Source organism: Lissotriton vulgaris, unplaced genomic scaffold (assembly GCF_964263255.1).
Source record: "Lissotriton vulgaris unplaced genomic scaffold, aLisVul1.2 SCAFFOLD_843, whole genome shotgun sequence".
In the NCBI taxonomy this organism is placed as follows: domain Eukaryota; kingdom Metazoa; phylum Chordata; class Amphibia; order Caudata; family Salamandridae; genus Lissotriton; species Lissotriton vulgaris.
Genome location: NW_028253822.1, coordinates 143,521 through 168,634, shown reverse-complemented (window position 1 = coordinate 168,634; position 25,114 = coordinate 143,521). Strand labels below are relative to the sequence as shown.

Below are 25,114 nucleotides of genomic sequence, written 5' to 3'. Positions count from 1 at the left end.
GGAAGCATTTTCCCACTCGCACTATGCCTTTGATACATTCTGCTTGCAGTACTGTGGTTGCAACACCTGTCTTTTTGCTAATAGCATGCTTTCCAACCTCAAAACCCCTAGTACATCAGGTCCTACATGTATTGCAGACACTACTTGTCCATTTGTACATGCAAATTGGAAAATGCTCCTTTGTGACCCTTGATGGTAAACATTGTTTGCAATGCGGTGTTTACACCGCAGTGCCTTTACAACAATGCCATTACAATGCTAGTCGTTACTACGACTTGCGCTGGATGGCGCTGTTGGACAAGGAATGTTGAAATTTTATATTCCAACATCTTCCCTACTGTTGAGTGGACTGGTGTTGGAATATAAAATTATAATATTTCAAAAAACGCGCCCTCCAACGCAAGTCGTTGGAATGATTTGCGTTGTAATGCCTGCGTTGCCAAGTACCGCGATCTAAAAGATCGCGTTGTACTGACATACATCCGGTAAACATCGTTTACAATGCGGTGCTTACACCACAGTGCCTTTACAACGATGCCATTACAATGCAAGTCGTTACAACGACTTGCGCTGGATGGAGCTGTTGGACAAGGAATGTTGTAATTTTATATTCCAACACCTTCCCTACTGTTACGTGGACTGGTGTTGGAATATAAAATTATAATATTCCAAAATATGCGCCCTCCAACGCAAGTCGTTGTAACAACTTGTGTTGTAATGCCTGCGTTGTCAAGTACCACGATCTAAAAGATCGCGTTGTACTGACACACATCCTCCATTGATACTGATGCACTAAAATGTCAGAGAGAACTGAATAGGCATCACACAACCCTTAACACTCCTCCACCCCCTCATGACAGCACAAAGTTGATGACATTCCCACTGTTTGCCTCTAGATACCTTCAGAGAACTAGAGAAAGGACAAGGAATGGGCACTACAGAATACAAATGTATGATAGAGCCCTGTTTAACTTTTAATCATGCTCCTGTCGTCATGAAACCTGAAATTAGAGGTATCAAGGGCAGTGCCTGGGGTTCCAACGGGCATGCAAAGGTCTCAGCATATACTGCTAGTTACCTTTTCTAACACCCAAGTTTGCAGAACTCTCAGGGGCATATTACCAACAACTAGCGATTATTATCGCTAAGTTGGCTTAGCGGGAATATTTCTATCGCCGCCAGGTCCGGACTGGCCATAGCGGGCACCGGGCATTTCCCCGGTAGGCTGCTAGGGCGGGGGCCGGTCTTGGTCCCCTGGGGGGCCTTTTTTGTTACCGGGGGTCGGCAATGTCGGCCCCCGGTAACAAAATCGGCAGAAACCGGCCGTCGCAAACTGCTTATCTGCACTCCCCCTGACTACAGGGGGGCCAGCTGAGCAGTTTGCCAGGGCCGGTTTCTGTTCTCAGTCCGGCCCTGATTGCCGCCCTTCACCTGTTATTATCGCTGAGATACCTTGCTATTAGCAAGGTTTATCTCTAAAACTATAAAAAACAGGCGAAATGCGTGCATATCGCTGTAAATACAGCGATATTCACACATTAGCAAGGTTTATCTCTAAAACGATAAAAAACAGGCGAAATGCGTGCATATCGCTGTAAATACAGCGATATTCACACATTATTGTGACAATGCTCTTAGCCATGTTATCCACCTTCCATTGGATAACATGGCTAAGAACTGCTCTGGGCAGGTGTTAGCTTTTGGAGATATTCGCGCTTAGCGCGAATATTTCCAAAACTAAGCCATTGTTGGTAATAGGAGATAGCGATATTAGCGACTGTTTCCAGTCGCTAACATCTTGGCACGCCCACATTGCATGTCATTAGCGATATTTATCGCTGACATGCAATGCAGGCCCCAAGATGATCACTATCGCCTACTAGCTGTCGCTAACTGGTGCTAGCGACAGCTTGGTAATCGGGCAACAAAATTATCGCTGCTTTAGCGGGAAAAAGTCCAGCTAAAGCGGTGATAATGGCCCTTGGTAATATGCTCCTCAGTTTCCCAGGTCCATGTGTGAGTTACTCTTCCGGGACAGATTTTTTGGTTTGCATTCTGGGGCATGGTTCTAGATTTCAGAAAGGAATAATGATGAGTTCAAACCCCAAAATGCGAAGAAAGTAATCTATAAAGAATGAACAGCTCACCCGAGGACCTGGGAGATTAGAGAGGCCTGCCATATGTGTAACACAAAAGTACTAGGAGCATTGTACCTGTCTCCAAAGTGAATGCAATGCGCTCTCTTTTAAGAGCCCTGTTGAAGGTGAGGCTAACTTTGAAGGGCTGTCCTCTCCTCAGGATCAGGTCGTTGCTGATGTATTTATCAGTGTGGTGAGACCTCCTGTTTGCTGGAATGTGCAGGTTGATAATCGTCAGTTCCAGACCTGTGAAGTAAACAGAAAATATGAACTCCTTGAGATGACTGCAAAGAGACTGATTGAAGACAGGTGGCAACAGGAGAAAGTTTAGAAGATGTGACTTTTTCAGCGGTCAAGGGAAATATTCATAAACAAGGAGACATATAGAGTAATATCCATGTGCATACAGAAGCCTGTGGTGATAGAGATACCCAGAAAGAGAAAGCAGAAAAATGGTTTGGCAAGGGCGTACCAATATCTTTAAAAAAAAAATTGAAATTATTTTTATTTTGCTCTCCTGTCTCAACGCTTCCGACACTCGAGTGAAGCAAACGGACGTCAGCAGCACCAGCACCGCCGTCCCATTGTCATCTTCCCACTTGGGAAGTTACTATTGGGGCATATATATATATATATATATATATATATATATATATATATATATATATATATATATATATATATATATATATATATATATATATATATATATATATATATATATATATATATATATATATACTTTTCGACTTGGACGTCTGGGACAGAAAATATTTGTTTTTTCACGAATTGGAAATACTGATGAAGTACGCTATTGTGAGCTTTCTCTTGGGCTGAAGACGGCTGAAATGCCAGAAACCAGTCCTGGGAAGCTTGTTTCCGGTCCAGGGAAGGCATGGCTTGGCAGTTCGGGCTGGACTGTTCCCATGAGGCACAGGGTCAGATTGATTTGCATATGGCCAAGTCTGAACTGGGGTGGCAGAGTGGGCTAAAGAACGGTCATGGATTAAACCCAGATCTGTTGACTGGGTGTGAGTGTTTGATTGGTTCAGATGCTCCGTCCATCACCACCCCCTTTTGTACCGCTTTGTTCGCCATAAGTTGGCAGGGCATGCTCAGACGTGAGTCCCTTGCTCACTTTGCCTCTGGATTTAAGCAAGCCGGGCTGAAGACGGCTGAAATACCAGAAACCGGTCCTCGGAAGCTTGTTTCCGGTCCAGGGAAGGCATGGTTGGCAGTTCGGGCTGGACTGTTCCCATGAGGAACAGGGTCAGACTGATTTGCATATGGCCAAGTCTGAACTGGGGTGCCAGTGTGGGCTAAAGAACAGTGATGGATTAAACCCAGATCTGTTGACTGGGTGTGTGTTTGATTGGTTCAGATGCTCCGTCCATCACCACCCCCTTTTGTACCGCTTTGTTCGCCATAAGTTGGCAGGATATGCTCAGACATGAGTCCCTTTCTCACTTTGCCACTGGATTCAAGCAAGCCGGGCTGAAGACGGCTGAAATGCCAGAAACCGGTCCTTGGAATCTTGTTTCCGGTCCAGGGAAGGCATGGCTTGGCAGTTCGGGCTGGACTGTTTCCAGGAGGCACAGGGTCAGACTGATTTGAATATGGCCAAGTCTGAACTGGGATGGCAGAGTGGGCTAAAGAACGGTGATGGATTAAACCCAGATCTGTTGACTGGGTGTGAGTGTTTGATTGGTTCAGATGCTCCGTCCATCACCTCCCCCTTTTGTACCGCTTTGTTCGCCATACGTTGGCAGGGTATGCTCAGATGTGAGACCCTTTCTCACTTTGCCACTGGGTTCAAGCAAGCCGGGCTGAAGACGGCTGAAATGCCAGAAACCGGTCCTCGGAAGCATGTTTACGGTCCAGGGAAGGCATGGCTTGGCAGTTTGGGCTGGACTGTTCCCATGAGGCACAGGGTCATACTGATTTGCATATGGCCAAGTCTGAACTGGGGTGGCAGAGTGGGCTTAAGAACGGTGATTGATTAAACCCAGATCTGTTGACTGGGTGTGAGTGTTTGATTGGTTCAGATGCTCCGTCCTTCACCACCCCCTTTTGTACCGCTTTGTTCACCATAAGTTGGCAGGGTATGCTCAGACGTGAGTCCCTTGCTCACTTTGCCACTGGATTCAAGCAAGCCAGACTGAAGACGGCTGAAATGCCAGAAACCGGTCCTCGGAAGCTTGTTTCCGGTCTAGGGAAGGCATGGCTTGGCAGTTCGGGCTGGACTGTTCCCATGAGGCGGAGGGTCAGACTGATTTGCATATGGCCAAGTCTGAACTGGGGTGACAGAGTGGTCTAAAGAACGGTGATGGATTAAACCCAGATCTGTTGACTGGGTGTGAGTGTTTGATTGGTTCAGATGCTCCGTCCATCACCACCCCCTTTTGTACCGTATTGGAATACCTTCTCATTATGCCAATATTGACATGAAAAAAATATAAAACTATTCGTATAGCACTCTGGTACCCTAAGAATGTGTCCTGGCAGCAGCAAGATTGTAAATAAGCATAAGGATTAGGCCTTCAGGAATGTCAAGGCTTTCAATTGTTTGCTGAAGGACAACTCGTTGATGATAAAGCCCTTACAGGCTGGTGGAGAATTCCAGTGCTTAGCAGCTAATGACTCAAAAGAGATGCCCCTTCAGTGACCTAGGTAAATTATAGATAGCTGTAGCAAATTTAATCGGTTGAGCAAAGGATTTGGGATAGATAACCAAGATACAGAGGTTCTAGCTTAAAATAGATTTGGTAGCCAAAACTGATTTGAAAATAGCCCATTTAGTCTCTAGCAGCCAACAAAGAGTAGTTAGATGCTTTGAGATAGACAAAAAGAACTGGAAAACTATCATCAGAAGAGTCATTTTTTTTATCAACGGTAAACATTGGATCAAGCAGGTAGGATGGTATGTGTGCAGGAATTGTAGTAGCATTCTGGAATTACTGTTTCTCTGCAATCAGCAGGAAGCATATGAGCAACTTCGCAAAAAGCTCTTGGGAGTAAAAAAAGAGATCGTAGAGACCTTATTGATAAAAAGAAGAGCGTAGAGTCAAAGATGACATCCATATAATGTGTGTTGGTAATTAGTGGTAACTAGTTTGGTAGGATACCACGCTGATAACCACATCATGGGTGGGCCACTAAAAACGAGAATCTATTTCTATTAAACATAATGAGTTGAGTGGCGGTGTGGCTTTTGACCATCAAATGGCCAGCTGATTGCGGAGCTCTTGCCCGGTAGCCAGAAATGCTGAAGTATCCTGTTGTCTACGTGCTTATCGTGCTTTGGTGGTGGAGATCTCCTTATGATAAAGTATAAGGGAAAAGTAAACAAAAGTATATTACTTGCAAAAGAATTGAAAAAAATATTTTTATGTTATTATCAATTAATTGTATTGTTTTATTTTAAATGTAGAACAAACTAAAAAAAGTTACATCATTAGTAACTTATTTGGGATTTTGATGGTTATTATTTTGAATATACTAAATTTAAATTAACATTAATTTTCAGAACGTACAATTATTATGAAAGAATCCCACCTAACCTAAAAGAAAATATTTTATCATGTATTAATAATTAATAAAAGTTATGTTTAGAAATAATTCAAAGTATTTTCATTATATTATCAAAATGAATGTTGCAATATTTAAAAAAGTATACAGAGGTTATAAAAAGGTTAAAAAGAAAAAAATGTGTATTCTTTTTTAACAATTAATTGAATTAATGTTTAAATGTAACTATTTAATTTTTTTAATTTAATTTAAGATTGTTCCCTACACGGTTTTATTTTACATCCATACACCCATTATTTTCTATCAGAAGACTTTTGTAGTACCAGGGGTTGGCAATGTGTGGTACTGAACTTACTGCAGATCTGAGGTGGTGTGTGTTCACAACAATTTTGGGTCCCTTAGGGCTGTTTTAACGTTAGAAGTGCTGTTTTTGAAGAGGGATGAGCTTATTCTTCAATAGGTAGGTGCAAGTCCTTCTTTAAACCCTTCCTTACTCTTCCATAAAATCCTCTAATTTAGTAATAAATATTCCTCTTGTATCTGCTACTTCCCATCCCTCCCACATTTATTACTAAATATGTGTATATGTATTAGGATCTCCCCATAGAAAAGATAGCAGAGGGGGTGGAGGAAATTTACACTCATAGGTGTGTGAAATGCATTTCAGTAGTAAGTAGTACTGCTGTAGTACTACTTCATGAGCTACATAATTCAATTTGTGAATCAGGCACATAATTATTATGTTAATGTTGTTCGTAATGATATGTGTCAATTCACAAAAGACGAATTACCACTGAAGAAGTGGTATCAAATAGGACTGGGAACATGGTAAGAGTAAAATAATATATAATTGCCAAAGCAGCGCCACCCCTGCTGATTGTATTGGTCTTTCTTTAATGATATTTAATTGGACGAGACTCTAAAAACCATACCTGTGCCAGTTCAATCACAGAGACAGGAACCCGTTAAAAAGAAAGTATATTTATCCATAACATTATATTTATCCATAACATTATATTACAAAGACTTGTAGATTTTGGTAGATTGAGCTTTGCATCAGAAACTAGAAATGCTTGCTTTAATTTGCCCGAGTTACACTCAAGTAATAAAGTGGCACAAAGCGCTATTACCACTGTGCTGAGATAAGTGCACTATTCCATCTCTGGATTGTATACAACGCTTGCAGGCGTTTGCACTGCTTTTCTTCACTTTGCATTTCTTTGCTCTGATGCAAACCCTTAGTAAATGTGCCCCTAAGATTCTGTTATACATGCTTGGCTATGGTGACTCCTGGAAGGTGGGGGCTCTGGGCAATGGCCCACTTTGCCTATGCCTTAATACTTTTCTGAAGGAAATGAGTCCACCTCTGGAGATAGCTTGTTTTATGAAAATACAGTGTTCTCGCTGTTCACTACACCGCAGTCTCAGGTTGTGAGTAAATGGCTGAAATGATTGGGCTCAAGAAATTGACTGATCACTTGAATTCAGTGCAGACTCATGAGGATCAGACAAGAACCTTCCACCTTGACCCACCTTCGGTTGCTGCACTCTAGTTCCTGGCAACAGAGAACATGACTACTCATCCACCCCATTCACTCTGGACCCTTCACACCCTCACAGGGCCCCTCTCTACTTAGGATGTGTATGTATGTATAGGCATTTATATAGCGCACTACTTACCCGTAGGGTCCCAAGGCGCTTCGACCGCTGCGAAACCCTTCCTGGCTTCCCTGAGAGATGGTCCCTTAATGGGTATCTCCAGGGTGAGACCAGGCATCCCCGGCGGTCTGGTGGGGCCGTTAGTGAAGATGAGGCAAGCTAATGCCCAGAGTTGCCGAGTGTGATCGCTGATCAGAGTGGGCACCGAGGCGAGAGAATTATCGAGTCCGCTGACCTTGGTCCAGAAACCTGCCGCGCCGGGAATTGAACCCTGGTCCTGGGCCGTCCTCTGCTCTCGGGTCTGCCGCCTCTAACCAGTGAGCCACACTACTTCACCACCAGTGAGCCACACTACTTCACGACAGGATAGTCGTTCTTCCAGGGCAACAGGTCTTTTACTGGCAAACTCTAGTAAATGCACTTCGCTTGTGGTGGGCATCTTAAAATTGGAAGGGTAATGTACAGATGATATCTGAGAATTTTCCGCCATTTCCAGTTGAGGGGACAGCATCTTAGAGATGGCTGAGACCCCATATTGTACTCTCCACAGATATTCATCCCTGTATATCCACAAGCAACCTGGTTGCGAACAAGCCCTTAAACACTAAATGCAGTTATACTGAGTCATTCTTTTGTGTTTAATGCACAGGAATTACTACTCGTAGTGGTGTGGCAGTACATAGAGGCAAGGTGGCACTGGCAGAGGCTGCAGATAATAGTATAGCATGAGGGTTTCTGCTTGATTATTGCTCTGCATGCACACTAAGGGGCCAATTACGATGCGGCTGTAAAGGCTCTGACCAAGGGTTGTATCGTAATGATCTGTCGGTTAACTTTCCAACTGCCTAATTAAGATATAGGCGGTCGGAAAATAAACTGGCGGGTCATTCGGTCTGGCTTCTGTCTGTCATGGAGAGCCCGTCCACCAGTCAGAAGCCGGCCTGTAATTTTAAGGGTGGCTCTCCACCCTTGAGATTACAAACACGGTTTCCGACATGGTTTCCATGTCAGTCTGCCTGACATGGAGACCATGTCAGAAAGCATGTTTGGGGGCCCCAAGCTGGGCCCCCTTTTGTGTATGGACTCTAGTTGGAGGCCGAGGGGGCACCTATGGTGCACCCCTGTTGATCCCTACATGTTGTGGCAGGCACCTTTAGGTGCTTGCCATGGGGTGTAGGGATGAATCGCACCTCCCATTTCACTATGGAAGCTTGCATTACGGCCGGTTCATGGCCATAATGCATGCTCCCATAATGAAATATAGGAATGCGACCGAACAGTGTTCGGTCGCATCCTAATGGGGTGGTCGGGACCGCCGACTGGGTGTCAGTCGGTCCCATAACCGACTCGGTGTAGGGCGGACGTGATTCTGCCCAACATCATAATGAGCCCCTAAGAGTCTGTTTGCTCTCTCAGTCTCTCTATTTGGGTCTAACCTGCCCCATAACACCGTCTTGAGGCATAACGAATCAAATGCTGTGCTGCAAGAGAAGGAGAGAGCAGGGGTGCACCCAATGTACTGAAATATGGCTCCCTCCTCCTCGCTGGCATTGAAATTAGCTACCGTGCGCCACAGGGACACCTTTGAGCCATTATGCAAGGGTTTCTCTGTGAGTCAAACAGAGGTCTTGTACTGGGAGGATACCCTTCCAGCACAAAATAATATGCTTAGACTAATTTTAAACATTTTCCCACTTTGTATGTGTGCTGTACAGTGCAGCTGTAAAACATGACATGCAAAGTCAGAAAATAAAAGAGAAAAAAAGCATTTCACCTTCATATCGCCCATTCGAGGGGGGCGCAATTTTCTTGCATGGGAACGCCCATGCACCACCCATGGTACACCCCCTTTCGCTAAGTAATGCGAAGCAGTGCTATGCTCTTCTTTGCATTACTTTCACTTTATTTCCAGAGCTAAACAAGTTTAGTGCTGGAAAGAAAATTGGACAAAACACTTTGCATAGATTTGTGTCACTTTTGTGATGGAAACACAGCGTAAAATTTTAGTAAATCCGCCCTGACATATCATATATCATACAACACAATTCCTCTTAACTGAAGCTCAAAATAGAAATGTTGGGGGAGTGTCATAAATATCAACATCATCCTTTTGTGGGTGACTTCCGCAGGATTAAGAAAGTTTAACTGAATTTTCTTCTTTGAAATCAACTTCCTAATAATTAACATATATTATTAATGTAATTATTCAGAGATGGTGAACAGTATATTTGTCACAAACCAGGTGGAGGTTCCGACTGCCCTATTAAAGGTGCCCTGTGTTAAATCTCTCTTATATTGCAGTGAATGGTACATCCACCATGTTCGTGATGGAATGCGCTGCTGCCAAATTCTAAATATGGCCCTAAGAGAAGAGCAGCATTGCAGTGTTAAAGAAAAACTTTTATCAGAAGTGACTTCTCAATCCCGCAAGGACATCTCAAAGAGTCAGATCCCATAACTTTGGTGTTTCTTTGTGGGGTTAAAATTTTGCAAATACCCTCTTGGATAGAGGCAAAGGATCCAAGAACAAAAAGCAAATGATTCCTACGCCAGACGGAGACATAGCACAAGACATATCTGATGGATAGTGAGACATATCTTCCAACGGTTATCCCTTTGCCCACTTAGATGACTGTATGCTTCAAAAAGGGACTTGACTGTAAGATCCAACATTTATTCTTAGTAACAGAGCCCTGCTAAGCCTGCAGTCATTGTCCTCTGAGGAGATGTGCACTGATTTATGGTAAAACAAAACCCTGACTATTAACTGGACTCTTCCACCACATTCAACAACCTCCTGTCCAGCATCAGGTTTAAAGTAGGACCCCTGCTCTACTAGAGATTTCGGTATGGATTTACTAAGGATTGCACATGGTGCAATCCTCTGTAATTTTGGGCTTTGGCTGTGCACCTTTGTCTTGACATATAAATCAGAAGAATGCTTTATCCCATATTGTGTTATCAAACACCTGTAACGCAAATTAGTAAATAACTAACTTAGTTTGTTCTTCATCCCTGTACACTAGCACTTTGTGGTGAGTGGACTAGAGACTTTTACTGGAAATGGGTTAGGCTTCTTCTTTAGTTGACATATATGGATTTTTCTTTGTTATACTGTATTAGTTTTATGAACATGTTTAGTTTCTTAATTCCTCAATGTCTCCTTTGAATAATTTTTTCTTGCCCGATGGTCCCTTAGCGATCCTACATAAAAGAAATCATTCTATGAGAAATATATCTAGGGGTAAAACGAGGGTACCATATGCTCTCATTCATTTACCTTTAAGACTATTCTTGGGAAATAGTTTTCCAGGAGATTGGCAATGATTTATGTAAGGATTTTAGCCTTAGCCACAGGTTGTCAGAAGAATTTTCTACACATTTTCCTGGCATTTTAATCACAAGAAATTCCTGGATAATCCATTCTGTTACCCCAGTTTAGAGATGTTTCGAAATAAAATACTGTGATGACCAGTTAAGTGGAGTAAAATGCACCATTTGGCTAAATTGTTCCAAAGAACTGGGGAACCTCTAACTACTTTATTAGAAATGCCTCTGGCAATATTCATTCTCAGCTAGGTGCTCTAAAATTAAACTATTTGGGATTGTCTTTTGTTCTAATACCCTGGAAGAGAAGTACAAATTAGGGGTGGGCATAAATAGCAGATGTCTGTGTAGTGTGATCATGCAGAAACACACAAACATTCTGCGAGATTATGCAGAATTATTCAAGAAGAGACAGTTTGAATTTAGTATGATTTTCTTACTCCAAAACTGCCCCCTTGTGCTCAAAATGGACATGAAGATGCTGTTTGCAATAAATGCAACAGAACAAGAATAGCAGTGTGGGCAGCTGCTTGCACTCGCTAAATGTACATTTGGGGTAAGATTTCCACCCAACTTACTCCTGGTATTAAGTGCTAATTTCTCAGTGCAGAATGTGCCCTTGCATCCAAAATGGATGTGAGGATACATTTTGTGCTTAGAAAATAGAGCTAAATGCACCAAAACATAAACAGCAGTGCGACCAGCCACCCATGCTCTCTAGATGTGCTCTTGCAGTAGCATTTGTTTCCCCCCAAATTAGCCATCATTTCTCAAGCGGAAATAACCCAGTTATTATAGGGAAACCTACATCAAAGAGTAGTGCCGAACTACTGAAATTAAGGTGATGTAATTGAAATTTTGCCCAAGCCTAGTACAAATACCATGTTAGGAGTATGTCAAAATTTACAGACTCCTAACAAGGGATTCTAAAAGGTTTCCGATTCACAGTTTGGAAGGAGAGTATTGGGAGTTTCTGTTCCCAATTATGAAGTACTTTATGTATCAGTGGTTTACAATCTGAATCCGTATTTTGCAAACTGATCTAATAGTACCTGGTTGTTGGACCTGGCCCTCTCTGCGTGGTCACCCCCAAACCTTTTACCTTTACTCTCCACTTTTTTGCTGGATACATTTTTGTTGGTCTTAGGCCTCTGTGCACTTTACTGCTACTAACCAGTGCTAAAGTACTTGAGCTCACTCCACTAGACCTGATTTTATGTGCTTACACCTGATTGACTTAATTAATTTACCTATAAGTCCCTCATAGAGTGGCATTCCAAATACACAGGCCCTGTAAATTAAATGCTACTAGTGGGCCTTCAATACTTATTGTGCAACCCACTTAAGTAGCACTGAATGCAGTCTTAAACTGCCAATTTGACTTGGCAATATAACCCCCTCGCCAAGCCTTAATATCCGCTTTTATTGCATGTATGTCACCCTACGGTAGGCCCTAGGTAGCCCATTGGGAAGGGTGCATTGTGATTAAAAGTTAGATATGTGCTTTTAAGTTTTAGTTATATATGTTCTTGTAGTGAAAAATTCCTAACTTCACTTTTCATTACTGTGAGGCCTACCGGTTCCATAGATCACAGTGGGTTGCTTTATAACATTTAATAGGTGCTAATTTTTGATTGGGACCAGGTAACAAGTTCATGTTTGGTACCTAATACATTGTAATGAAAGATCTTCTTAAATGGTATAGTTGGATTTTTAATTACAATTTCGAAAACACCACTTTTAGAAAGTTTGCATTTTCATGCACTTTTATGCCAGTAGCCTCTCTTGGGTTACAGGACTGGGTGAAACTGCCAGTTAGACTTTGTAAATTCCTCCCAGACTGTCACACAATTGAGGGATTCGGTGTGCCTGAATGGGTCATCTTCTGGCAGCATGGGGAGGGGCAGAGCACAGCCACACTTGCAAATAAATAGGCTCTGCTCTGCCTTCACACAAATTGCTTATTACCTCCACATTGTCACTGCAGCTAGCTTGGAGCCAGTAAAGGGGAGTCAGGAAATTTCATGCACTCCAAAGAACATTTCTAGAAGCTTCTCCCACCTTCCAGAGGAAGGACACCATGGTAAAAAATAGGACCTTCAGACACACTCTTAAGTTAACTCCTGGACCTCAGGGAGGACTCTCAGAGTACTGCCTGCTGCTGTGACCTGCTGTGCACTATACAAGACTGCTTTGCTGTTCCTGGAAGCAGTGACTGCTTGAATAGATAATGCTCTGGGACAGTGAGGCAGGGCAGGAGCGGAGCAGGGTGGGGGAAGTAGGGTTTGACATACAACAGGAAAGATTGAAGTAAATAAATAAATAAATAAAACCCCTTATGTTGTGCTCCCCGCATCACTGAGTTGGTGATGTGGCGAACGCAAGGTGAGTGGTTTTATTTATTTCGTTACTTTAATCTTTCCCGTCATATGTCAAACTACTACTCCCCACCCAGCCCTGCCACGCCTCACCGCCACGCAGCATTACCTGTGTGAGCCGCCACAGCCTGGAAGTACTGTTTTGCTACCTGGAGTCTGCCTTGAACCCTCAGAGTCCAGTCCTGCTGTTGAGTCCTGCATCTACTTCTAAACCCTGGACTCCCAGAGTGATTCCAAGGGCTGGTTTGCTGGTCTCCTGTTCAGAGCCACAGGGAAACTAAAGGATCCCACCATCTTCAACCGACACCTGGGCCTAGCTTGAGTGAGTCCTGACCTCCCATTCTCACCCACCACAAGTGATACCCTACCAGTCCTGGACCCTTGGTTGTCATGCTAAAAGTGCCCAGATGTGAGGACTTAAAAAGTTTTTGCCCAAAAACTGCTCTGATAACCAGGAGGAGACCCGGACCAACCTGCTCACCTAACCACCTGAGATGCATCGCTGGTCAGATTGACTTTGCTGCTTCTTTCACTACTTTTTTCTCCACAACAGCAGGGGCCATATGTAGGTGGGGTAATACCGGTCGGTAACGGTGAAATTCGGTAAATTTCACCATTACCGACCGGTATTTAGGGATTTGAGATGTAGGAGGCTGCAAATAAGCAATCGATAATTTACTGATTCGTTATTTTAAGGAATCAGTAAAATACTGATTCCTTATTTTAAGGAATCAGTAAATTACCGATTCCTTAAAGCCTATCTAGGTAGCACTCAAGTGAGTGCATTTTAGCCTTAAGGATTCATTATTTACCACCAACTATAAGTTGGTGGTAAATACTGAACACTTTTGAAAAAGCCATTTTTGGCTTTATTCTCAGTGCCATGTGGCAGACATAGGGCATGTATGTGCGCCACTTGTGCACACATGCACGATTCAGGGGTGCAACAGGGAGTCAATGTGACACCCTGCCACCCTTGAATATGTGCCCCCTATCACCGATTCGGTATTTACCGAATCGGTAATAGTGAATGGCTTCCCATTAATTCCTATGGGCCTTAATGGGAATTATTGAATCAGTGAATACCGATCCGGTAAAACCGAATATTACTGAATCAGTAAAATTTACAGAATTTTTGCCTACATACTATTTACCGATTCTTAAATACCGAATCAGTAAAATTGGGTATTTAAGAATCTGTAAATAGAGATTACCTACATATGGCCCCAAATCCTTTTCAACTATCTTTCACATTAGGGGTATCCGAGCCCCTGGAACTGGCTTCGGCTACAGCCCTCTCCCTCATAAAAACAACTAAGTCTGAACACAGAAATCTTCAACATAGCTTTGACCAAAGGCTCCTCTATGATAACTTGCCCTCCCCAGACAATTCCTGCAGCCTTGCCCCACTGAACTTTACCTTTTCAGAACACTTTTTCTCAAAATGTATTTTAAAAACAATGGTAAGAGCAGACAAGGCCCAATCTACTTGTATCCAAACCGGATTCATAGCGGTTGGCCATATTATTCGACTTTGACCCGGTCTTCTGTGACTAGCCGTCTGGGGTTGGCGCTTTGAGTGTTTAGGCTCTAGTTTTCAATAGAAACTTTAAAAACTCATAACTCCAGTTCTACTGATATGATTTCTATCTTTTTGGCATCAAATAATCGATTAAAATGTACTCAATTTTTTTTATATTAGTATGGTGTTTTTTGTGTTATATACTCACTTTATCACTGTTTGTGTACTACATAAATACTGTATACATTTCCTTTAAGGTACGCCAGACTGCTTTTAAAGCCAAACTTACCAGAATTGAGCACAGATTAATTTAGTAACTGTTTGTGGTTCACCCTGCAAAGGACTGTGGCTGTTGCTTTATCAAGGCTCACATCCCAGTCAACCAACAACGCAAGTTCTCGCAATTGGTCATTTCGCAAAATATGTTTCTGATCACAAAACATTACTTGCAAATTGCAAACACTTTTTGCATCCAGAGTCTTAGCATATCCGGACCATTATTTTTAACATCAGTACTTCCTGGATTATTCATGTAAAATAAAAAAATACTGGAATTATCGATTCCAGATGTACACAGTTTGAAACTGTAAAGCTGCATGTCAACATTGATTTAGTTAAAGTGGATTGTGTTTGGCATTCATTGGCTCTCTTCTTATCACAAATAAAAGCCTTTTCACATTGAAATCCTATTTAAGTGAACTAGAGTGTTCGGCTCAGGGAGATAAAGGCCACCCCCTTAATGTGAGCTCTGACTGAGCTCCCGTAAGACTCACCCCATAGGAAAGAACCATTATAAGAGTTCAGTATTATTCTATGGGAATTGCAAAGAAATACGACAAGATGAATGTCCCATATGCAAATCATTGACCATGGAACCCTCTGTAGCTGTGAGTGAACAGTGTATGGTATAAATTACTGCTTCATTCCGCTGAAACTGGCTTTCTCAGTCCTCCAGAACGGACATTATTTTCTGCAAGATATGGAGCAATGCTACTTTGAAGTTAGGCCATCTAATTGTTAGGCCTGGCTCCTCAGCTTGAGAATATTTGTCTTAGGTGCCACAGTATGCCCACAATTCTGACCTCATCTCAACAAGAATTGTTCAGTTCTAGCTGGGGCAATGGATTCATTCCTGGTAGCCGTCTCTATCTGAAGACATTCTCCATCCTCAAACCATAAGACAGAAGTTCCAAAGGGGCAAGCAGGCTTCCCTAGCAGGTCCTGGCACCACTTTAGCACTGTATGGGAGCAGGAGACTGGTGCCACCATGTCCTAGAGAAATGTGTTTGAGCAGGAAGACAGGTATATTTCAGTTCAGCAGCAGAGAAATATGCCTCCCTGCTGGTCCTTGAGGTGGGTCCTCTAGGGGTGGTTGAATTGGTAAACCAGTCACTGGTAGTAAAATCTTTGAAAATGCAAGAGAATCCCACTCCCAGTTTTGCAGAAGGTGATTCCGTTTCTCTTCTGGGTGTCGTTTTTTGGTAAAACAACTGTTTACAAAATTGCATGGACTCAAATTCAAATGCCGAATTCCTGTCTCACTTTAGGGTTGCCACATTTTCTAGAGGAAAATACTGACCAGTTGTTGACATTTTAAGATTCTGTAAAGGCCTGGACATGATACTTAAACAGAACCTTATATACAATCGTTGCTAATCATTTTTATCAGCAGCTTTCTGTCTTTGTTTAAATTAATTATTAGTGAAGAATCATGAAGGCAGCTGTACAACACACGTCATCCACGTGGCAACCCTACTTGTGTATAGCTCTCTCCCATCTCCCATTTTTATTTACAGCACTACATAGGAACAGAGGGGCCGATTATGATGGCGGACGGACCTGAGTCCGTACGCCACCATAGAGTAGGAGGGAACCTCCGCATGGCCTGCGGAGTTACCTCCTGTGCAATTAAGATGTGACCGCCACCCTGGCGGTCACATCCTCTATGTTTACCATTGCGGCGGGTGCGGCTTCAAGCTGCATCCGCCGCATAGTTTGCATTTGTATGCAGAAAGCGTCAGGCACCGTGCGGTGCCTGCCGATTTCTGCATACAAATGCAGGGGGGTACCATAGGTACCCCCCATGTGCACCCCCCACCCCCCTTCACCCAGGGGGCCCGCAACGGGCCCCCGCAGTGGAGTTACACATGCTTTTCCACGGCTCCTGACTGAGAAGGGCTCACCTTGTTTCCTTGCCACCACCACCACCGAGAGTCACAGGGAGGCATTATCAGCGCCGCCGCTGCTCCAGGCATACAACTCCCGGCAGCCCTAGCGGCCCGGCGCGCTGCACACGCACCCAGCAGCGCCAGGAGGCGCTTATAATCGGCGCAGCCCTTGGCAGAGTGGGGGAGCTCTGTACCGGCATTTGGGGGCTGCACACCAACTGCAGAGCAACGGCTCCTGACTGAGAGGGGCTCACCTTGTTTCCTTGCCGCCACCACCACCGAGAGTCACAGGGGGGCATTATCAGCGCCGCCGCTGCTCCGGGCATACAACTCCCGGCAGCCCTAGTGGCACGGCACGCTGCACGCGCACCCAGCAGCGCCAGGAGGCGCTTATAAACGGCGCAGCCCTCGCCTCGCGGGACGCACGCGGGATGCGCCGGGCTAAGCCCGGGACAAGGGTGGGCCATCTGTGGCCGCCCGGGGCAGGAGGAGGCAGGGCAGGGCCACGTCCCTTGGCTGTTCGGACTTTGGACTTAATCTTCCTGTAGTGAGTGCCTAACATCTTGTTTATTCAATTGTATTATTGACTTTGTTTACCGAGTAAATGGCAAAATTGCGCTCTGCTAAAACTCCAGCCCTAGTTGGGACATTGGACAATTATATGGTCAAGATGGTCACAAAGATTAATGCTGATCGCCGTCTGTCGCTCAGCCAGATCAGCTCACCGGCCTCTCCCACAGTTGACCTCCTTGTCTTAGATAACATTGAGAACGAGAATGAGGGAGCTTTATCTGTTCCTCCCCTTGTAGTGTCAGATTTTGAAACCGCTTCTACTTCAGCGGATATTCTTGTTAGCAATGATGTATTGTCATCTTCTCCCACTGCTGTTCCATCCTTGACCCGCCGCCCAGTTAGGGCTTGTAGAAGACTGATTAACAAGCGTGGGGGGCAACGTAAATTTAAGAAAACTGCAACATCTCAGCCTGCTCGGGCGGAGGTAACGAATGACAATAGTATTGAGGGGGGTAACGAAGCTGTTAATAGCGACCATCTGCAGCTATTTGCAGATATACTGACTACTAAACTGGAGTTAATGATTAAACCCCTAATGGCTAAAGTAGACATGGTGACAAAAGAGGTAGGCAGACTAAGTACACTCCTATCCCCCCCAGCTCAAGTAACCACTAAAAATAGCGTAAATGTACATCAGAGTGCTATTTCTGATGGCGCTGTAGTAAATGGGCAGGGGGTTGATTACAAATTAGACCAAGTATCAAAGGAGGTTTCTAGACTTGGGTGCCTCTTGTCCACACACTTGTCACAGACTAAACCACCTCAGAATATTGGACCAGACATAGCTGCTACGGCAGCGGCCTCTGGCTCAAATAGCAGTAAGGGGGTTAAAGGAGCATCCACGGGGCCACCTGTTATCTCTGTAAGCTCTGCCCAACCTCTATCTAAGCCTGATACCATAGCTCCTACTCTACAGAAGAAAACAGTTGTCAATAAATCAGGCGAAAATAGCAACTTGGGGAGGTTAACATGGAGGAGAAAACCTGTGGTCAATTTACCCCCTGACTGTGCACCATACATAGTGGTCCTAACAAACGTCCCGACAGTTGACCCAAACTCTTTTGAAGCCTGGGAAGAGCTGACCAGTTCTCTAGGCAATAAAGTTATTGCTTGGCTAAATAAATACTGTGGGTTTCCCATTGCTTTCTGTAATGACATAGTGTCAGTGCGCAGGGTTGACTGGATCGGCACCTCAAGAAAATCATGCAGAGGCGACTGTGTTATTGTAAATTTAAGACACCCGCAGCACGTCGCAACTGTACTGTTAAGGGCGGCCTCTTTACCTGTCACCGAGGACAATATAAGTGTGCGCCCGTTGGGGTATTTTTATAACCATTTGAGCATGACCCCTACTCCTATTCCCAATTCTTATGTTGGTCATCAGACTCCCACCTACCCCTCAAACAGGCAGGCCTTTTTTCCTGGGATGTCCCAAGATCATCAACCGCTTGTGAATATGGACTCATATTGCTATAATTTGTGTAGGCCTAACCCACAATCACTTCCAATCTTGCCCTTGTTTAACCGGTTCGGACCTCTATCTTCCTTAAGTGAAAATGATTGACTGTCCAACAAAGAGGGCTCCTTAAATGAACATTGTCGAATAATGACCTGGAATATTGCCGGTATTAGGGCCAAAGTAGGGATTGATGAATGGATTACATTTGTGAAGACGTTCGACATTCTTGCATTCCAGGAAACTTGGGACTTAACAGTTTCTCTTTGGATGGTTACACACATTTTTCCGTACCTGCTACTAGAGGTGGGGCAGGCAGACCAAGGGGGGGCCTGTTAACTTTGTTTAAATCGTCTTTAAAAGGGGTGTTATCGCAACACAATTCCGGTTCCCAAAACTGTTTGATTGTGGAATTTAATCCTCCCTCTTTTTCAAACATTTTGTTTATTAATTTTTATAATTGTAGTCCAAATTATGACACTAGGCTGAATCTGGATATTATTGAATCTTTCTTGTCAGTCTATAGAACCAAGGTAAAAGAGTTGGAAGTTATTTTATTAGGTGATTTTAATATCCATCCCTGCAATCAGTCATGCACAGGTCCCTCAGAAGAGGGGCCTCCGCACTCATTATTAACACACTTTGAGCATTCTATTAGGGGGGAGACCCTTGAATCCTACCTGAATGCTTGGAATCTGTATGAATCTAGCTGTGGGGAATTTGATAGCAGAACTCCTACCTTTAAAGGTAATGGCAACGGTACTGTAATTGACTATATATTTATGTCTTGTCAGATTTTAGAGAGGGTGTTTCACTATGGTACCACGGTCTCAGTATTTAGCGACCATAACCCTGTAGTAGTGGAGGTGTTGTCAATTGTCTTTTTGAATCAGTGCGGGTCAGGTGGGAATAGAAGTCAAGACGTGGTATTAAAGGACCAGGGTCGCAGATTGAAGTGGTCCTCTGTTGTCCCCGAGGATGTTCTCCATGCCGTCCTTGATAGTACTGAAAACGATGTGTTAACATGTCTGGATACAAGGGCATCAAATCTCCAAGTAATGTCTGCCTTTGGTAATATCTGTAAACCCATTGATATCAGTCCGACAAATAAGAAAAAAATATCTAAGCATAGGGAGAAAAAATGGTTTGATCATGCATGTTCCAAAGCACACACTGTTCTGCTTAAGGCCCTTAAAGCTGTTCCTAAAGACCGCCCACTAATAACCACATTAAGATCTTTATATAAAAAAGCCTTAGAAAATAGGAAGAAGGAGATCAGGGAATCTGCCTGGTTAGAACTGTCTGACCCTGAGATTGTCAAAAATAGCGCAGACTTTTGGAGGGTAGTCAACCAGCCCTTCTTTTCAGACAAGGATCAAGCTTCCCTTGAACTAAATATCCCGGATGGTGTTTGGATTGATCATTTTGAGGCAATATATTCGAGTAATTTAGTGGATGATTTGTCAGATGGCCTCTCATTTTCTCTGGAGGTGCAGGGTGTTGTTTTTGAGGCCTCTGAAGTGGAAAAGGCCATCGATCAGACCTTAAAAAATAAGGCCCCTGGGCCAGATGGAGTCCCTGCTGACTTCTTTAAAATGGACCCAAAGCTTTGGTCGAGGGTGTTGTGCGGTGTTTTTTATGCCATAACTAGATATAGTATCCCAGCATCTTGGAAGGAGTCTGTAATTATCCCCGTCTTTAAGAAGGGAAATAGGGCAGACCCAGCATGTTATCGCCCGATATCTCTTATCGATTCATCAGTAAAAATTAAGGGCAGGGTCATCCTACTTAGACTCCAGGCATGGCTTGATGATAGAGGGGTCTTATCCAACCTGCAGTACGGTTTTAGAACTAAACAGGGCACTATGGACCAGTGCCTTAATCTGCAGATGTTAGTGGATAAATATACCAGGGCAAAAGATGGGTCGTTATATTTAGGGTTCATGGACCTATCTTCGGCCTTTGACCTCGTGAACCGCTCTAAATTGTGGCACATCCTTGCCGAGATGGGCCTTGATCGGGCACTTGTAAATCTTTTAGCCGATCTCCACTCAGATCTGCAGGCATCTGTCAGGGTTGATTCAGGGGGGCGACGTACTAGTTGTTTTAAGTCCAAAAGAGGGGTGAGACAGGGGTGCATTTTGGCACCCCTGCTCTTCACAGTTTATATAAATGCCCTTGAATCCGAATTAAAGACAGCAACACCGGACATACCACGTATAGGGGAGACCTGTGTTCCCGTCCTCCTGTACGCGGATGACGCAATGCTTTTGTCCCGCACAGGGCTGGGACTTCAGCGGTTACTAGATGCCTTTGACTCTTTTATGACTTCAATAGACCTAAAAATAAATGCCAAAAAGTCACAAATTATGATGGTGGGTAAAGGTTCACGCTGCAAGAAAATTAAAACTTTCTATTGTAGTAAAGCAGAAATGCAAAGAGTATCAACATTCCCGTATTTAGGTGTCACGTTTGAAGATAAGGGGAGTTGGGGCCCCCAAATAAGAAACAGAAATAGCGCCCTAGTAAGAACATCTTCTGCCATTTTGAGTTTCAGCAGAAGACTGGGGGCTAGGCCAGTCCCAGCCCTTATGACTATTTATAACGCTAAGTGCATGTCAGTTGCAACCTATGGCTGTTCACTATGGGGATATGGATCGATAGACTGTCTTCAGGTTTCTGAAAACAAATTTTTTAGATCAGTCCTGTCTGTACCTCAATCTACACCATCTTATTCGGTTCATTCTGAACTGGGGGCCGATTTTATAACAGACAAAATCCAAGTGGCCCCTTTAATTATGTGGCTTAAAATTTGGCTTAATAATGAACTATCTTTAAATCAGGCCATTTTGAAAGACTGTCTTTTACTTGACAATGCCCACAAAATCAAGTGGTTAACCTATGTTAAAAATGGTTCTAGCGCTCTGGGACGACCTAACCTCTTCTCTTCACCGGAGACTATATTGAGGACTGATATTGTTAGAACTAAAAGTGATATGCTCATGAGGCTGTCCCTGTTAAGAGAGGAAAAGGAGCTGATAAAACCTTTGGTTAGAGCACACCTTTTGGTCGCAACTCCTCTAGGCCCGGAATTTTATCTCACTCTGGTTAACCGCCCCTTTCATAGGTTTTTATTAACTCGTTTCCGCCTAAACATGATTCACCTGATATTAGGTCAATACACAACTTGGTGTAAACCTGATGAATTTCCACCTTGTTCTTGCGATAGTTTTTCTATCCAAGATACTATACATTTCACCTTGTTCTGTGGGCACTTTACAGCGGAAAGGAGGAAGTTTCTTGTGCCAATCTTAATAAAGGCAGGGTTTCTGCAAGTCAGACCAGCACTTCTTTATTTGCAGCTGTTAAACCATCCCAGCACTGTCTTTCACGTAGCCAATTATTTGGTGAGTGCGGTACGCACCAAGAAAAGACTTATGGAGAATGAGAGATTGGCCATACTGTCGTGAAGCTTTGCACCTTGCACTTTAGTAGTCAAATAGTACCATATATCAGGAACTAGGTTGATGGCGGTATGATGATTTTTTAATATTTTATGATATAGCTTTTTATGAATTTAGTGATGTTTTTAAAAATCTTTTGCTTTTTTGTTTTGTTTTTTAGTAAACTATGACATGGTTTTTAAATCTAAAGATGTATATTTTTAACATTGTATAATGTGTTTTTTCCTTTATGTACCGTGCCTTTTTTGATATTAATTTATCGAAATAAAGTTTTTTGACTGACTGACTGAATGTGGCCTTAGAGTAATATATTCTTAACTCGTATAACATTGTTTTACATTTGACTATGTGCATTTGGGATCTCACCCGTCAGACATGGTACAACAGCTCATTGAAGCAGGTTCATTCATGTCAAACAGTAACACACGCCATCCACACAACGCAGAGCCCGCACTCACAGGACAATCAGATAGAAACTTTAAAGCAATTTTGCAGTTAAAGTCATACTTACAGAATGGAAGTCCTTTCAAAATCCATCGTACCACACCTGGTGTGCTTGGGTTTCATTTCTCCGTGGGGCTCATACGTCACTCTTAGGGAAACATTCTGTTCCACTAATCTCTAGTAGGGTTTGGCAGTCATTTGATAATTACATGGTACTAGGCTCTCAGGGCACACTGACCCTTTCCACTATTGGCTCTAAAGAATCATGCTTGAGTCATGTGACAAAGCAATACCAAAGGGGATGATGGACTGAGTGTTGAACAATGAAAGCACTCACCCCCAGTCAACTGATCTGGGTTTAATCCATCATCATTCTTTAGCTCACTCCACCTCCCCAGTTCAGACGTGGCCATATGCAGGTTAGTCTGACCCTTGTCATGGGAACAGTCCAACCCGAACTGCCAAGCCATGTCTTCCCTGGACCGGAAACAAGCATCCTGGGACAGGTTTCTGGCTAATAAGTCGTCATCAGCCAGGCTAGCTTGAATCCAATGGCAAAGTGAGCAAGGGACCCACGTCTGGGCATACCCTGACAATTTAGGGCGAACAAAGCAATACCAAAGGGGATGATGGACGGAATGTTGAACAATGCAAGCACTCACCCCCAGTCATCTGATCTGGGTTTAATCCATCATCATTCTTTAGCTCACTCCGCCACCCCATTTCAGACATGGCCATATGCAGATCAGTCTGACCCTGTGCCTCATGGGAACAGTCCAACCCGAACTGCCATGCGACAGGCATCCTGACCTATTCCTCAACACCATTCCTTCCCCTTCCCCCCTTTTTTTTCTATGTACCATAGGCGATACAAATACTGTCAATTTACTTGGTACTGCTCTGCACTATACTTAGTCTTACTGGTAATACAGCTATTTTTTGCTCTTGATCTCATTTTTTCTAATTTGTAATATTGCGGACGCTTCCCTCTGCGGTGTCCTCGCTCACCTGTCTAACTTCTCTGACTCTGCTGTACCAATTTGCTCTGTGAAATGAACTGTATTTTCATGTGCATCTTGTATTGCTTGGATTTTGCTTGTATCTAATGTGTTTCTGAATTTTCGCTCTTTTTTAATTTTAACCATAAAAAAACTTGAAATAAAAAAAATTGGCATTTTGAAAGTCACCCCCAAATTAGAAAACACACCGCTATGACATACGCATGCAGCCCCCCCCCAAAAAAAAAATAGTAGCATAGTTACTGTGCAATACATTTCGCTTAGTTGTGAGGACACGCTCCTCAGCAGCTGGACTGATGTTCAGGCAGGGCATCGACACACATGTGGCTAGCATGTGGTAGTAAATGCATTCAAGGTGCTTAACCTAAAAAGGCAAGTTGTCATCTTTAGCAAAGCTTCTGTGTCACTTTCGACAAGGTAACAGTTTTATTTGATCCTGTCATGAAATACCTCCTTGTATTTCTAATTTAAAACCGTGTTTGGTGATATTATTTCGGTTTCTTTACATCATTGTTATCAATTCAAAAAGGAATTGCAGAAAACATTGCATTTCTGTATAACATTTTTTGCAGAGTCATAAACGGTCCTCATTAGAAATTAATAATTTGCCAGCTGACAGAATATATTTTTCTATTCTTTACATGTGACATTGAATAGTGCAGAAGTGTATACGATACATTGATCCCATGAGAGCCATTAAAAAAAGTAAACTTAGGTTCTGCAATATAAACTTCTTCCTTACCTCCTTTGCTTGCCATGGTTGCTTTGCACTCTTTGCTGTCAAGTTCACTGACTGTATTTGCGACTGCGGGGCTGCAAGTGAAGCAGATTTTAGTGGAGGGGCTTATATCACCACAGCAGGGCACTTCCTCTAATTTTATCAAGCACATGCAAATGAGCGTGGTGGGGGGAGGGGGAAGGGCATTCTATATCCTGTCCAGTTTTTTTTTCTGAGATCTCCACAGAAACACGCTCAAATATGAACACACTCATGTGCAAAATTGGTACAGTACATCGAGCAAAATGATCGTCCAAAGAAAATTAAAAAATAACCGCACACATTCTATTAAAAATATTTGTGGAATAAATATTTGTATAGTAAATAACCAGTAATTAACGAGTGATGCTATTGTCTAACAATTGACATTCATTCATTAGGGTACCTGTGGGATTCCAGCTCTTGGCTTGCACACACGTGTCAGCGGCGACCCAAGCGCTTTAGGGAATGAACCTATTGAATGAACTGAGGTTCACTATCGAGTGTCCTACCTTCTAAAAAAAAGGGCAAAATCTGTGCGTTTTTATATGTAAAGGAAGGTCTCATTATGTGCAAACTGAAACTGACACTAGGCTCTGATTATAAGTCAGTCCGACCAGGAGGATCCCCTCATGGAAATCTACACTGCTTGATCACAACTAGGGCTCCCAGTTTTATGGT

General features: G+C 43.3%; 1 protein-coding gene across 1 annotated transcript in view; it reads right to left on the bottom strand.

Annotated features, from left to right (window-relative positions):
- LOC147660746 (protein-glutamine gamma-glutamyltransferase E-like) overlaps nt 1-24,500 on the bottom strand; it is a 238,891-nt gene extending 214,391 nt beyond the window's left edge. Inside the window, exons 1-2 of the mRNA XM_086951486.1 lie at nt 24,419-24,500; nt 2,214-2,384 (exon numbers count right to left, since the gene is read on the bottom strand). Coding sequence (XP_086807612.1) covers nt 2,214-2,384; nt 24,419-24,434 — 187 coding nt within the window. The 5' untranslated portion in view covers nt 24,435-24,500. The remainder of the gene's footprint in view (nt 1-2,213; nt 2,385-24,418) is intronic.
- Between the last annotated feature and the right edge of the window lie 614 nt (nt 24,501-25,114).